General features: G+C 47.4%; 1 protein-coding gene across 1 annotated transcript in view; it reads right to left on the bottom strand.

The window, feature by feature from the left end:
• LOC115463080 (zinc finger protein 271-like) overlaps positions 1–15,759 on the bottom strand; it is a 42,310-nt gene that overhangs the window by 16,167 nt on the left and 10,384 nt on the right. Inside the window, exons 3-4 of the mRNA XM_030193320.1 lie at positions 11,774–11,900; positions 1,335–1,451 (exon numbers count right to left, since the gene is read on the bottom strand). Coding sequence (XP_030049180.1) covers positions 1,335–1,451; positions 11,774–11,900 — 244 coding nt within the window. The remainder of the gene's footprint in view (positions 1–1,334; positions 1,452–11,773; positions 11,901–15,759) is intronic.

The raw sequence follows: 15,759 nt of genomic DNA, 5'->3' as shown, positions 1-15,759 counted from the left end.
TAGTCACTGCTGTAACAAGGGAGTCCACCCTTGAAACTTGCAATTATCTTTCTCCTCTGGAACCAATGGGTAGAGACGAGTCATGGCTCTTCTCACTCTCAGCCCCACATCCAGTGAGACCCGTTCTGCTGTAATCAAGTCCTGAATGTCTGGCTGCATCGGGGAGGCCTTAGAAGGCCCCCTGCTTCCTCAAGATCGATGAAGATGGTACTCCTGACGTGGAAGCAGAAGTCTCCTCAATGGAAAGCACTGCCAGTGCCTTGGAAATAAGAGTACTGAGCTCCTCTTTATGAAACAACCTCAGTACTTTTGATCATCCCCCTCCGAGGGGGGAGCTCTCCCTCCTCTAATGGCTCCTTCAACGATGGCTCCTCTGAACAGACCAAAACCACCTCAGATAAGGAGGAAGAAACAGAGATAACCTCATCTGCCCACTCCTGGAAGTCTAAATGAGATCTCTTAGGAGCTGGAGGGGCAGTGGAGTGAGAAACTGAAGCACCTGTTGTAAAAGCAATATAAAATCCAGGGAAAACAAAGATCCCGATGAAGCTGAATGCTCTGTTAGGCCCTGAGGCTGTAGAATGGCGGCTGTGCACTGCACATGATCAGCCACAGGTTGTTCCTTACTGACAAAATGGTGCCCGTTCCCACACTCTCTTGCGTCAAATTGTACACCAGCCCTGTTGGAGAACCCGAAGTCCCCAGCATAATCAAATGCTACACCAAAACCAAAGACGTGTTGACACCAACACTTTCCTCTGCATTCTGTGGGATTCCTGGCTTGCACGTACTGCCACTGGCTGGGAACACCGCTTAACTGCCAACGCAGGAGTCGCCATTCACCTTGACTGTCACAATCACAGCACAATGCGGTCCCAAGCGGTGAGTCAGTAGAACTTGCTACCCCCAAGTTGTTTTGAGTCAAACTTTAGTCATACTTGCCACTGCTGGCTATGTCCCCCTCCCTCACAAGCCTTACCACAGATGAAAAAGGATTAGGACTGATACTCTGTCCCACGTTCTCCAGTAAGACTCTTTCCTTTTTTCAACTCACAAAGCTCAACTGGGGACCAGAGACTGAAAAGTGTGTCCATCCACTTGCTGGAGACAGAAAATACTGAGGAGCTGGACTGGATGCCAAGAGAGATATGACTCAGCTCAGTTTTCAATTTTTTGTCTCTACTTGCTGGTTGATAGACACAACTACCCCACAGGTTATGGAACAGTGGGAAGCTATGTAATAGAAACCCTCTTTACAGAGTACTGATTATTATTTACGTTTACTGTGTATCATTTCCTATTAGTCTCTTACACTATTTGACACTATTACTCACCTGTGTATAATTGAGTAACTTTTCTATCTCTTGACTCCTTTGGATCCCAGGTAGGCAGCCCTTCCTCTTCATTAATCCTTAATATTGTTTCAGGATTGATGCTTTCATGGTCGATGCCTAGGAATTAAAAAGAAAATTGAGGTTTATTTCCTTTACATTCTTCACAGAAAAATACACAGAAGAAGTTCTCACCGATATTAAATGACATCTAATGTAGGACTGACTATAGCTCCATTAACCTCTCCAGCATTAGGTAAGTGAAATTCCACCTGGGTCTAACAACCTGAATAAGCTGGTGCACAGCTGCCTCCAGTGCTTCCTGCATCTGATCCAGCTCATGCTCAGATTTCACATTCCAGTGAAGATACCCTATTTTTCAGCAATCACTGTATCATTCAATAACTTCAGGGCAGGACTGCTGCTTCCCTAATCCCCAAAACTAGAGTGCAAAGCCGCCTCTTTTACTGCCTTAAACATGTTCTTCCCATTGTGTGTTTAAAAAAATCAGACAGGCCCCATGGTTATCTCTCTCTCTCTCTATGGCCAGTTGCCAACCCTCCATGATTGCCCTTATTTCTAATAGGATATGGGCACCACCCGTCACCTCGGCGTGGAACACAGCTCACACGTATCCAGCTGCTGGTGCACACTCATTATATCTTCAGCCTGCACCCGCTTAGTCTAATTGCTATCAGTGTGCTGTCAGGGAGAGTTAAGCATTTTTAGAATTCTAACTAGTCCAAATACCGCTCTTGAAATCCACAACACTACCCTTTGCATTGATCACCTGTGTCTGCAGCTTGGCATGCAACTAATTATACGGGTTGGGAATCTCCTATCTATAAAAACCGTCTTGGAAGGCACTTGATAATTGGGGGCTAAGAGATACTGAAGCCTCTTAAATTCCTTGCTGTCAACCATCTGCAGAGTCTGGACATCTAGAGAAATCATGTCCTTTATAAACTGTGTCACCGCCTTTGATGGAGCCTGCTACTTACCGTGAGATAATGATGCTGATCACCACTCTATCTCCTCCATGGTGATTTGCTTAGAAGAGCATCAGAGTTGCATGCCTGCCTTCTTCACTGGAAGGACAGTGTGAGGGCTCATCTTGTGAATCACATTTCTGTATTCCTGTAGCTTTCCTGCTGCTGCTCTTGCAGTGCAGGATGAAGTCCCAAGAATAAAATCAGTGGTATCTTCACCCTGTCTTGAACCCAGTTTGAAAGGGTGTTCATAAAAATGATGCAATATGCCACTGTTTGAAACGGTGAAATTTATTCTTACCTGCTATTTCCTTTCCTTAAGTCCTGCTAGACCAGTCCAGACACGTGGATTGTGATCCCCCACCAGCAGATGGAGACACAGAACTTTCAGTGACATCATTACCAGTACAAGAACTGGTGCAGTCCTGGATCTTGTCAGTATACTATTGTCAAAGTTGATGAACTGAAAACCTTCAACTAAATTTGGAAACAAACAAACATCAGAACAAGAAAGAAGAATGAAAGGAGACTGGCCACGGCACAGGCCCAAAGATAATGGGTAATATTGCCAAGTCTGCCAGCCCCTCTTCTGCAGAAGGCCCTGTACTCAAATTGCACCTTCCTTATTCTCCTGCTAGAATAGTCCCGACAACTTTGGACAGCCATAAAGCTGAGATATTTCATGATCTCTCCGCCTTAACTTTGCAATGGCAGTGAGAATTCTGGAACACTGTGGTGGCGCTTTATCAAGCTAATATTCGTGCTACAGGTGGCACATTCCCTTCACCCTCCTCATTACCATCGAGGGACATAATCATAGACTTACTACAATGCAGGAAGCCAGAACTACCCTCTGTAAAGCAGGAGCTCTTGTGATGAGGGTGGAGCAATCTAGAGAAAGCATCAGTGCAAAAGCTGGATAAATTCTGCTGGCAGGTGCTGAATCTGCCAGCCCGGGGACCAACATTGCAGGTTCAAAAGCCAGACTCAGGAGATAGAGGCGGCTGAGTGGCAGGAGGTCCTGTTGTCATTGGATCTATGTTGGTGTAGAGCTCTAATCTGTGGACTAGGGGTTTTGTAGCCAGTTTACAAAGTATGCCAGCGATTATCTGTGTGGGGAGAGAATGAGAAGAAGGGGTATAAGTTGGTTGAATGGTGAGGGGACATGATGTGAGTCTGCACATGAGGGGTGACTGAAGTATAGTGACCTCAGTGCCATCAGGGTCTTGCTGAATGCATTGGAAGTCTAGGGAGAGGAGCAGGAGTGTATGTAGAGGACGAGGGGTACAGGGAGGGGGGTTTAAGGATAAGGGGGGAGGGGAGGGGATAGGTCCAGAGCAATATTTCCTTGCTGAGCATGTTTTTAGGGTTCAATGGAGGTGGGCATTGAGCATTGTTACATAGGTTACTAAATGAGTCTTACCCTTGTTACTTTAAGAACATAAGAATAGCCATACTGGGTCAGACGAAGGGTCCATCTAGCCCAATATCCTGTTCCCAACAGTGACCAATCCAGGTCACAAGTACCTGGCAGAAACCCAAATTGTAGCAAGATTCCATACTACCAATCGCAGGGAAAGCAGTGGCTTTCCCATGTCTGTCTCAATAGCAGACCATGGACTTTTCCTCCAGGAACTTATCCAAACCTTTTTTAAACCCAGATATGCTATCCGCTGTTACCACAACTTCTGGCAACGAGTCCCAGAGCTTAATTATTCTCTAAGTGAAAAAATATTTTCTCCTATTTGTTTTAAAAGTATTTCCATGTAACTTCATTGAGTGTCCCCTTGTCTTTGTACTTTTTGAAAGAGTAAAAAGATCGATTCACTTCTACTCGTTCTACACCACTCAGGATTTTGCAGACTTCAATCATATCTCCCTTCAGCTGTCTCTTTTCCAAGCAGAAGAACCGTAACCTCTTCAGCCTTTCTTCATATGAGAAGAATTCCATCTACTTTATCATTTTGGTCGCTCTTTGAACCTTTTCCAATTCCGAGAAACAGTGACCAGAACTGAATGCAATAATCAAGATGAGGTGTACACCATGGAGCGATACAGAGGCATTATAATATTCTTGGTCTTCTTTACCATCTCTTTCCTAATAATTCCTAGCATCCTGTTTGCTTTGTTGGCCACCTCCACAGACTGGGCAGAAGATGCCAGTGTATTATCTACAATGACACCTAGATCTTTTTCTTGAATGCTGACTCATAAGGTGGACCCTAGCATCAGGTAACTATGATTCGGATTATTCTTCTGAATGTGCATCACTTTATAGTTGACCACATAAAATTTCATCTGCTATTTGGATGCCCAGTCTTCCAGTTTCCTAAGGTCTTCCTGCAATTTTTCAGTCCACATGTGTTTTGACAAATTTGAATAGTTTTATGTTATCTCTCACTCGTCATTCTGATTTCCAGATCATTATAAATATTTTACATAGCACCGATCCCAGTACAGATCCTTACGGCACTCCACTGTAAAAAATGGCCATTTAACCCTACCCTCTGTTTTCTGTCCAATAACCAATTTCTAATCCTCAGAAGGACATTGCCTTCTATCCCATGACTTTTTAATTTTCTCAGGAGTCTCTCATTAACTTTCTCAAAAGCTTTCTGAAAATCTAGATACACTACATCAAGCGGCTCATACCTTCAAAGCAGTGGCATAGCTACGTGGGGCCTGGGGGGCCTGGGCCCCAGTATATTTGGCCCTGGACCCCCTGCCGATGACCCTCTCCCGCCGCCAACTGCCTTTGCTGGCGGGGGACCCCAACCCCCGCTAGCCGAGGTCCTTTTCTTCCCACAAAAGGCTTCCTTCTGTTTCTGACGTCCTGCACGTATAACGTACAGGACGTCAGAAACAGAAGGAAGCATTTGCGGGAAGAAGAGGACCTCAGCTGGCGGGGGTTGGGGTCCCCCGCCAGCAAAGGTAGGCGACAGCGGGTTGGCGGCGGGAGGGGGGGTCGAGAGGGTCATCGGCAGGGGGGGGGGGGCAAAGGTGGTGGTGGCGGCGGCGAGGGTTGGCAATGGCGGGGGGGGGGGGGCTAAAATGTGCCCTCTCATCTTGGGCTCTGGACCCCCCTCCCGCCAAAGTCTGGCTACACCCCTGCAAAGATATGAAGCAAACAGGTGAGGCAAGACTTCCCTTGGCTGAACCCATGCTGACTCTGTCCCATTAAACCATGTTTGTCTACTTGTTCTGTAATTTTTGTATTTCCAACGTCAAGGGTTTAATTGTCCCCGCAAATGACAATTGCTAGTCAAAGAATTGTCTCGATTGGAAACGCAGTTATGTTTTGTGCAGGAGACACACTTTCTTAAGTCTCATGGGAAACTGCTGTGTATAAAAGACTTTTCTTGGATCTGTATGGCATCAGTTCCTTATCTCTTGCATAGATCAGTTCCTTATCTCCTGCTTAACTATACAAAGAACTTGCCTTGATTTTAGCTAACCATCAAATTATCCCAACTGACTCTGTACTACGCATCTTGTTCCCATCATATATTTTCTCTTGGTCCCTCAGCTCTATGGTAAGCCATATTAGAAAATCTTTAGCATCATATCTATGTTAGTTGAATGTTCTAATTCATGTTTATTAGGTGTATCATTAGTATTATGCTAACATTGTATTATATCTCTGGTATTTGAATTTCAGTGCTGTTAAATGTGTATATTTTTGATACTGTCTCACGGTAGTTCTATTATTAGGTTTCAATTTACCGTTTTCAAGTTTACCTCATTTATTGCACTTATTTTTATTCTTGGTTATTTTACTATTGTTATATGCTGTTAACAAAATTGTAAGTTTTATGTTAAACTGTATCTACTGTTTCTGTATCTCTTCAAAAAGGCAGTTAATAAATCCCAATCAATCAATCAATCAATAAATTCAGTAGGGGTGGGGATACTTTTTACCTCAATGGCCTCAGTGGTTATGGAAGAGGTTTACAAGGATAAAGGGGGTGGATGGGTCATTTGGGCGGGTACCATTCATGGAACTCAAATGATACTGGTGAGCATATATGCTCTGAATTTGGGGCAGGGAGCTTTTCTAGAACAACTTCTGGACAACGGATAAGTTGATTCCAGATGGCATGGTCCGATTTAGGATGACCCGTCATGAAAGGATCATATTCTCTTGGTGTGTCCAATTCTGGTGAAGAGGCAGATAAAATTTCTGGATGTAAAATGTGATGGCAGACAGCCTGCAATATGGCCTGAATCTTCTTCCCCCTCCCTCTCCAGAACACCTGTAGTGCGAAGATGATTGTGTCACGCCCGGTTTTTCAACATCATCCAACTGTCTACAGTTGCACCAAATTTTATGAGACTGAACAGTACAAGCTTCATAACTAGTTTTTGTTTTTCTTGCAACTAAGGACATATTTTCATGGTGTTTTAGAAGTTTGTGTTTCATCATGTTTTTATTGATGACAATTCAATAATAATTATTACAACCAAGAAAGCAATAATACAAAAGGTAGTCATAACATAAACACTCGGCATTATTTTCCTTTAGCACATAGAAAGATTAAGGAGGCTAGGGCTATTCAGCTAGGAGAAGAGACGGCTGAGGGGAGACATGATAGAGGTGTAATGGTATCTTGTAACAGAGGTATATAAAATAATGAGTGGAGTGGAACAGGTGGATGTGAAGCGTCTGTTCACGCTTTCCAAAAATACTAGGACTAGGGGGCATGCGATGAAACTACAGTGTAGTAAATTTAAAACAAATCGGAGAAAATTTTTCTTCACCCAACGTATAATTAAACTCTGGAATTCGTTGCCGGAGAAAGTGGTGAAGGCGGTTAGCTTAGCAGAGTTTTAAAAGGGGTTAGACGGTTTCCTAAAGAACAAGTCCATAAACCACTACTAAATGGACTGGGGAAAAATCCACATGTATAGAATGTTTGTACGTTTGGGAAGCTTGCCAGGTGCCCTTGGCCTGGATTGGCCGCTGTCGTGGACAGGATGCTGGGCTCGATGGACCCTTGGTCTTTTCCCAGTATGGCATTACTTATGTACTTACTTATGTACTTATATATTAAGTATTGTCCCGTGTGTCTTATTGGGATTATTACTATGTTTGTGGGGAAAAAAACTTGAAAGAAAGTGATAGTAAATGTTTGAGAAAAAAAAACCCTGTATATTTTCATCCTGTCTTGAATCTTATGTCTGTTCCGTATTTATACTCCAATGCTCAGATGATCAAAAGTCAATGCGAGCGCGCAAGTCCATTAGCACCGTTTTTGCGCATGTTTTTAACAATGTGAGATGATCAACATGGTTACCGCCATAAACTGCAAGCGCCAGGCACTTGCGCACATGACATTTAAATGTAGTCAATCTCATGTAAATAATGTCATTTTGCGTTCCTCCTGGATGATCGAAAACTAGCGCCTCATGAACAGAGGTGTTGAACGGTGCTATGCCGAAAAACAGCGCCACAGAATAACGCCAGGTCCTAGCTGGCGTTCATGTGGCGCAGGTCCCATCAGAGACTCTCTCCCTGTTCTCCCTGCTGCCCAGCTGAAGTGACACCTGGTACGAGTGCAGGGAAGAAAGAGAAGATGCCACCTGCTGATAAGAGATGGGAGCCATGGCTACTGCAACAGATGCTGCCTCATGACTGAATCTTAACTTTCCTCATCCAGAGGGGTGGAAGTTTCTGGATTAGGAAGTGGCATGCTGAACATGAGAGCATAAGAGATTCTAGCATGATCACCCAGACTTTAGATCATAAGAACAGCCATACTGGGTCAGACCAATGGCCCATCCAGCCCAATATCCTGCTTCCAGCAGTGGCCAATCCAGGTCACAAGTACTTGGCAGAAACCCAATTAGTAGCACCATTCCACGCTACAAATCCCAGAGCAAGCAGTGGCTCCCCTCATGTCCATCTCAATAACAGGCTATGGACTTTTCCTCCAGGAACTTGTCCAAACCTTTTTTTAAACCAGATACACTAATCACCATTGCCACCTCCTCCGGCAACGAGCTCCAGAGCTTAACTATTCTTTTGAGTGAAAAAAATATTTCCTCCTATTTGTTGTATTTCCATGCAATTTCATTGAGTGTCCCCTGGTCTTTGTACTTTTTGAATGAGAGAAAAACTGATTCACCTCCACCCGTTTCACTCCACTCAAGATTTTGTAGACCTCAATCATATCCCCTCTCAGCCATCTTTTTTCCAAGCTGAAGAGCCCTAACCTCTTTAGCCTTTTCTCATGCGGGAGCAGGTCCATCCCCTCTATCATTTCGGTCGCTCTTCTTTGAACCTTTATCACCTCTACTTGTAGAACAGCTGGAAGATTTCCAGAGTAACCCAGTCTGCACTGGTCAAAGCCTTTTTAGGACAACATGCAGATAGCAGTACTTTCTTGCGCGTGAAGGTGCTTACTGACTTGTTCCCTTAGGTGCAGTATGTTCTCGATAGGATGAAACTTATGTATATTTGGATGTACACTAATATATAGATTGCATAACTGGGTGTTGCAAGGGATATATCCTGTACATTGTGTCTCAAGCTTAAAGAAAATGAGGAACTATCTCTCTATATAAAAGGCAACACCAACATTCTATGAAGCCTCCAGACGGAAGTGTGAAGGGGGAGAGATATCCGGTTTCCCCATGAGTGTCTGCCCCGCCCTCTCTGTAACACAAACAGTCAGTGAAGGAAAACAGCAGAGCACGAAATCGCTGGCTCTGTAACAGTGAAGGACTCAGAGGGGGGAGGGGAGAGAGGCCGGAGGGCAGGGACACACACACTCCCACATGCACACAGAAGAAAACCTTGCTAGCCCCCGTTTCATTTGCATCAGAAACAGGGCTTTTTTACTGAAGGACTCAGAGGGGGGAGGGGAGAGAGGGCAGAGGGCAGGGACACACACACTCCCACATGCACACAGAAGAAAACATTGCTAGCCCCCGTTTCATTTGTATCAGAAACGGGGCTTTTTTACTAGTACTTACATAAGAGAGCAGCCATACTGGGTCAGACCAATGGTCCATCTAGCCCAGTATCCTGTTTTCCAAACAATGACCAAGCCAGGTCACAAGTACCAGGCAGAAACCCAAATCGTGGCAACACTCCATAGGGCAAGCTGTGGTTTCCTCCATGTCCATCTCAATAACAGACTATGGACTTTTCCTCTAGGAATTTATCCAAACCTTTTTAAAATCCAGATACACTAACCGCTGTTACCACATTACTACTACTACTACTATTTAGCATTTCTATAGCGCTACAAGGCGTACGCAGCGCTGCACACACATAGAAGAAAGACAGTCCCTGCTCAAAGTGCTTACAATCTAATAGACAAAAAATAAATAAAGTAAGCAAATCAAATCAATTAATGTGAACGGGAAGGAAGAGAGGAGGGTAGGTGGAGGCAAGTGGTTACAAGTGGTTACGAGTCAAAAGCAATGTTAAAGAGGTGGGCTTTCAGTCTAGATTTAAAGGTGGCCAAGGATGGGGCAAGACGTAGGGGCTCAGGAAGTTTATTCCAGGCGTAGGGTGCAGCGAGACAGAAGGCACGAAGTCTGGAGTTGGCAGTAGTGGAGAAGGGAACAGATAAGAAGGATTTATCCATGGAGCGGAGTGCACGGGAAGGGGTGTAGGGAAGGACGAGTGTGGAGAGATACTGGGGAGCAGCAGAGTGAGTACATTTATAGGTTAGTAGAAGAAGTTTGAACAGGATGCGAAACGGATAGGGAGCCAGTGAAGGGTCTTGAGGAGAGGGGTAGTATGAGTAAAGCGACCCTGGCGGAAGACGAGATGGGCAGCAGAGTTTTGAACCGACTGGAGAGGGGAGAGGTGACTAAGTGGGAGGCCAGCAAGAAGCAGATTGCAGTAGTCTAAACGAGAGGTGACAAGGGTGTGGATGAGGGTTTTGGTAGAGTGCTCGGAAAGAAAGGGGCGGATTTTACAGATGTTGTAAAGAAAGAAACGACAGGTCTTGGCAATCTGCTGGATATGAGCAGAGAAGGAGAGAGAAGAGTCAAAGATGACCCCAAGGTTTCGAGCTGAGGAGACAGGGAGAATGAGAGAGCCATCAACAGAAATAGAAAACGGGGGGAGCGGGGAGGTGGGTTTGGGGGGGAAAATGAGAAGCTCGGTTTTGGTCATATTTAATTTCAGGTGGCGTTGAGACATCCAGACAGCAATGTCAGACAAGCACGCTGAAACTTTGGTTTGGATGCAAGGTGAGATATCAGGGGTAGAAAGGTAGATTTGGGAGTCATCAGCATAGAGATGGTAGGAAAAGCCATGGGATGAGATTAATGAGGGGAGGGGACCAAGAACAGAACCCTGAGGTACGCCGACAGGCAGAGGGATAGAAGTAGAAGAGGATCCACCAGAGTGAACACTAAAGGTGCGGAGGGAGAGGTAGGAAGAGAACCAGGAAAGGACAGAGCCCTGGAATCCAAGTGAGGACAGGGTATCGAGAAGTATGCTGTGATCGACAGTGTCAAAAGCAGCGGAAAGATCAAGAAGAATGAGGATGGAATATTGACCTCTGGATTTAGCCAGTAATAGGTCATTGGAGACTTTAGTAAGCGCAGTTTCGGTTGAGTGGAGAGGGCAAAGAGTTCCAGAGCTTACCTGTTCGTTGAGCAAAAAAATAGTTCCTACTATTTGTTTTAAAAGTATTTCCATGTAACTTCCTCGAGTGTCCCCTAGTCTTTGTACTTTTGGTATGAGTAAAAAAATCAATCTACTCGTTCTACACTACTCAGGATTTTGTAGACCTCAATCATATCTCCCCTCATCCGTCTCTTTTTCCAAGCTGAAGAGCCCTAACCTACTTATGTCTGTTCTTGAACTTCGAACTGTGATAAACTACTGAATTAGGTAATCAATGCATATCTTCTTCTCTCATTAAATTTAGCCTTGATCCAGGAACCATAATTTGAGGAAAGTGGTTATCCAAAACTGCCTGGTCATTGATTATTTGCTCCTTAGGGCCAATCATGGGTGCGAGGAATTTGAAGGAATGTATTATTTTACCCTTATTGAACAGAAAAGGACCTTTGAAATTTGTCTTCCAGCATTTGCTAGCTGGCTGCCTAACATTGCCTGGCTTTGTGGAATCTTTCTTTCTGTAATAGGCTTCTTTGTTAAACTGATTGTTTTGTGCTGTTTTCTGCTTCAGTGTTATTCCTGATTATTTGTGCTGCTATGCCTGTGGCTTTCAGGCCTGCCCTAAGAATTGGAAGAGAGTCTGTCTCTGATTTAAACGCAATGAATGTTATAGGACAGACAGGATCATCTAATGGTTCATCATTCCTGGCTCTAACACTACCATCTTGAAAAAGGGAGCAGGGTTGAGACAGGTCCTGATCATACTTGGAAGATTCAAGAATGGAAAAGGTACAATAAATGTCTCAAATTACTTTTATTAAAACAGCCCCTGTCTCTGTTAAAAATGCAAATAATGCAGTTCTTACCTAATGAGATTAGGGTCTCATAATTCTCCTTCATCACCTCCCTGTAAAGCTCCTTCTGCCCTTCATCCAAATACTCCCACTGCTCCTGGGAGAAATAGACAGTGATATCCTCAAACGTCACTGGCATCTGAAACACAAACCAGAATTAAACTCAGTGATGTGGAGGAGCTCAGAATACTTTAGAATTTAGATGACTTGATTCTCTTAATGTTATAACATGGATAACAGGATGCCAAGACCTTTTTCTTCCAGAAATTCAGATGTGGAGGGGCAAAATTGAACGGGGACGACCATCTTTAAGGGCGCCCATCTCTAAGAACGTCCCGACGAAGGGGCGGGGAAACCCGTATTATCGAAACAAGATGAGCGTCCATCTTTCGTTTCGATAATACGGTCGGGGACGCCCAAATCTCAACATTTAGGCCGATCTTAGAGATGGTCGACCTAAATGTTGAGATGGTCGACCTTAGAGATGGTCGTCCCCGGTTTTCGGCCATAATGGAAACAGAGGACGCCCATCTCAAAAACGACCAAATCCAAGCCCTTTGGTTATGGGAGGAGCCAGAATTCATAGTGCACTGGTACCCCTGACACCAACCGGGCACCCTAGGGGGCACTGCAGTGGACTTCACAAATTGCTCCCAGGTGCATAGCTCCCTTACCTTGGGTGCTCAGCCCCCCAAAACCCACTCCCCACAACTGTACACCACTACCATAGCCCTAAGGGGTGAAGGGAGCACCTAGATGTGGGTACAGTGGTTTTCTGGTGGGTTTTGAAGGGCTCCCATTTACCACCACAAGTATAACAGGTAGGGGGCTGGGCTTGGGTCCGCCTGCCTGATGTGCACTGCACCCACTAAAACTGCTTTCGCCCTCTACACTCGACATAAACAGCACTATCTAAAGTCTGTAATGACCTGTTCCTTGCCAAATCCAAAGGTCATTACTCCATCCTCATCCTCCTTGACCTATCTGCCGCTTTTGACACTGTCAATCACAACTTACTTCTTGCCACACTGTCCTCATTTGGATTCCAGGGCTCTGTCCTCTCCTGGTTCTCCTCTTATCTCTCCCACCGCACCATCAGAGTACATTCTCATGGATTTTCCTCCACCCTCATCCCGCTCTCTGTTGGAGTTCCTCAAGGATCTGTCCTTGGACCCCTTCTTTATTCAATCTACACCTCTTCCCTGGGTTTGCTGATCTCATCCCATGGTTTCCAATATCATCTTTATGCTGACGACACCCAGCTTTACCTCTCCACACCAGACATCACTGTGGAAACCCAGGCCAAAGTATCGGCCTGCCTATCTGACATTGCTGCCTGGATGTCCAACCGCCACCTGAAACTGAACATGGCTAAGACCGAGCTTATTGTCTTTCCACCCAAACCCACTTCTCCTCTCCCTCCTCTCTCTATCTCTGTTGATAACACCCTCATCCTCCCCATCTCATCTGCCCGCAACCTCGGAGTCATCTTCGACTCCTCCCTCTCCTTCTCTGCGCATATCCAGCAGATAGCCAAGACCTGTCGCTTCTTACATAAGTACATAAGTAATGCCATACTGGGAAAAGACCAAGGGTCCATCGAGCCCAGCATCCTGTCCACGACAGCAGCCAATCCAGGCCAAGGGCACCTGGCAAGCTTCCCAAACGTACAAACATTCTATACATGTTATTCCTGGAATTTTGGATTTTTCCAAGTCCGTTTAGTAGCGGTTTATGGACTTGTCCTTTAGGAAACCGTCCAACCCCTTTTTAAACTCTGCTAAGCTAACCGCCTTCACCACTTTCTCCGGCAAAATTCGCCCTTTCCTCTCTGAGCATACCACCCGAACACTCGTCCACTCTCTCATTACCTCTCGCCTTGACTACTGCAACCTACTCCTCACTGGCCTCCCATTTAGCCATCTTTCTCCGAGGACAAGCAGGCTGCTTGTTCTCACGACTGGGTGACGTCCGCGGCAGCCCCCACCAACCGGAAATAAGCTTCGCGGGACGGTCGGCACGCAGGGCACGCCCACCGCGCATGCGCGGCCGTCTTCCCGCCCGTGCGCGACCGCTCCCGCCAGTTACTTTTTTTCCGCGACTGAGAGAGTTGTGTTTTCCCCTCTCTCTCGTTTCAGCCGCCGGATTTTTTCGACCGCGTTTACGCGGATCGTCGCTTTTGGCCTGTTCGGCCTCTTCTTCTTCTTCTTTCTCTTTTATTAAAAAAAAAAAAAAAAAAAAAAAAAAAGAATTTTGCGCGTGTGGAGCACGCGCTCCTTCTTTTCCCTCGCTTTCTAGCGGGGACGCCTCGTTGCGGCCTAGTGGCCGCTCGGTCGGTTTCAGTTTTCGTGGTGTGATTTTAGCCACCATTGCCGACTTTGACTTCGCCGACGCGATTTTTCCGTCGATGTCCTCGAAGGTCCCGAGTGGATTTAAAAAGTGTGGTCGCTGCGGCCGGCCGATCTCGCAGACCGACACCCACGCTTGGTGCCTCCAGTGCCTCGGGCCGGAGCACAATCTCAAGTCGTGCGTTTTGTGTCTCGGTCTCCGGAAACGGACTCAGGTTGCGAGGCAAGTTCTGCGGGACCGTCTTTTTGGAACTTGCGCCGGCCCCTCGACGTCGACCTCGACGGCATCGGTATCGAAGACCGGTTCTTCGGTACCGGTATCGATGCCCGAGACATCGGCACCGATGGCAGCGACCCCAGGAGAACAGGTCCCGTCGGCCCGCCGGTCCGCCGGCGAGAGTGGGGTAGAGAGACCGCGTGGGCAGTCGGCCCCGGTCACTCCCTCAACTCGTGAGCCACGGGACCGAACCCTGTCGGACCCGGTACCCCGAGACCGAGGGGGATCGACCTCCTCCTCCTCCATGCCCTCCGGCACCGGTGACGTGCACCGGAAAAAAGACAAGAAGCGCCGTCACCGGGAGCCCTCGGTGCACCCTGAAGAGGAGTCGACGCCGAAGCGTCATCGCAGAGAGGAGAGATCTCCGTCGGTGGTGGAGGTACCGACGCGTCGGGGTTCCGGCACCTCGGTGCCGTCTCCTGGCCCCCAGCAGCTTCCGGCACCGACACCCTTACCGCACCACCGCCTTTCCCGGCAGCGGGCCTGGACGAGTGCCTCAGAGCCATCCTTCCGGGATCCTGGAAGGGCTGATGCGCCAGGCTGTGCCGGCGCCGGGGGTGCTTGCGCCCTCGGCGCCGATGACTGTGGCGCCGGCGAGCTCTAGCCCGGCGCCGGGGCAGTCGACACCGCCGCCGCTTGCGGTGCCGGTCTCGACAGCCACGCAGGTGGAGTCCCCGTCGACGTCGATGGAGGGAGCTCCGTCCCCGCCGGCGCGGGAGTCCACCGCTCGACGACACCGAGACCTCGGTGCCTCGACGTCGAGCCGGGCCCGGTACCGGACGCAGCTACATGAGCTAATGTCCGATACCGAGGATGAGGACTCGTGGGGGGAAGAGGAGGACCCGAGATATTTCTCCTCAGAGGAGTCTACGGGCCTTCCCTCGGACCCCACGCCGTCACCGGAGAGGAAGCTCTCACCTCCTGAGAGTCTCTCCTTTGCCTCCTTTGTGCGGGATATGTCTATAAGCATTCCCTTTCCCGTGGTCTCTGTGGAAGAGCCGAGGGCCGAGATGCTCGAGGTCCTCGACTATCCATCACCACCTAGAGAGTCCTCCACGGTACCGCTGCACAATGTCCTGAAGGAGACGCTGCTCCGGAACTGGGTGCGACCACTAACTAATCCCACCATTCCCAAGAAAGCAGAGTCCCAGTACAGGATCCACTCTGACCCAGAGCTCATGCGGCCCCAGTTGCCCCATGACTCAGCGGTCGTGGATTCTGCTCTCAAGAGGGCACGGAGTTCGAGGGATACCGCCTCGGCGCCCCCGGGGCGGGAGTCTCGCACTCTGGACTCATTTGGGAGGAAGGCCTACCAATCCTCCATGCTCGTGACCCGCATCCAATCTTACCTGCTCTATATGAGCATCCACATG

Source organism: Microcaecilia unicolor, chromosome 1, assembly GCF_901765095.1.
Source record: "Microcaecilia unicolor chromosome 1, aMicUni1.1, whole genome shotgun sequence".
Taxonomy (NCBI): Eukaryota; Metazoa; Chordata; class Amphibia; order Gymnophiona; family Siphonopidae; genus Microcaecilia; species Microcaecilia unicolor.
Note: the sequence above shows the minus strand (reverse complement) of the source record. Positions and strands in the feature narration are given on the sequence as shown.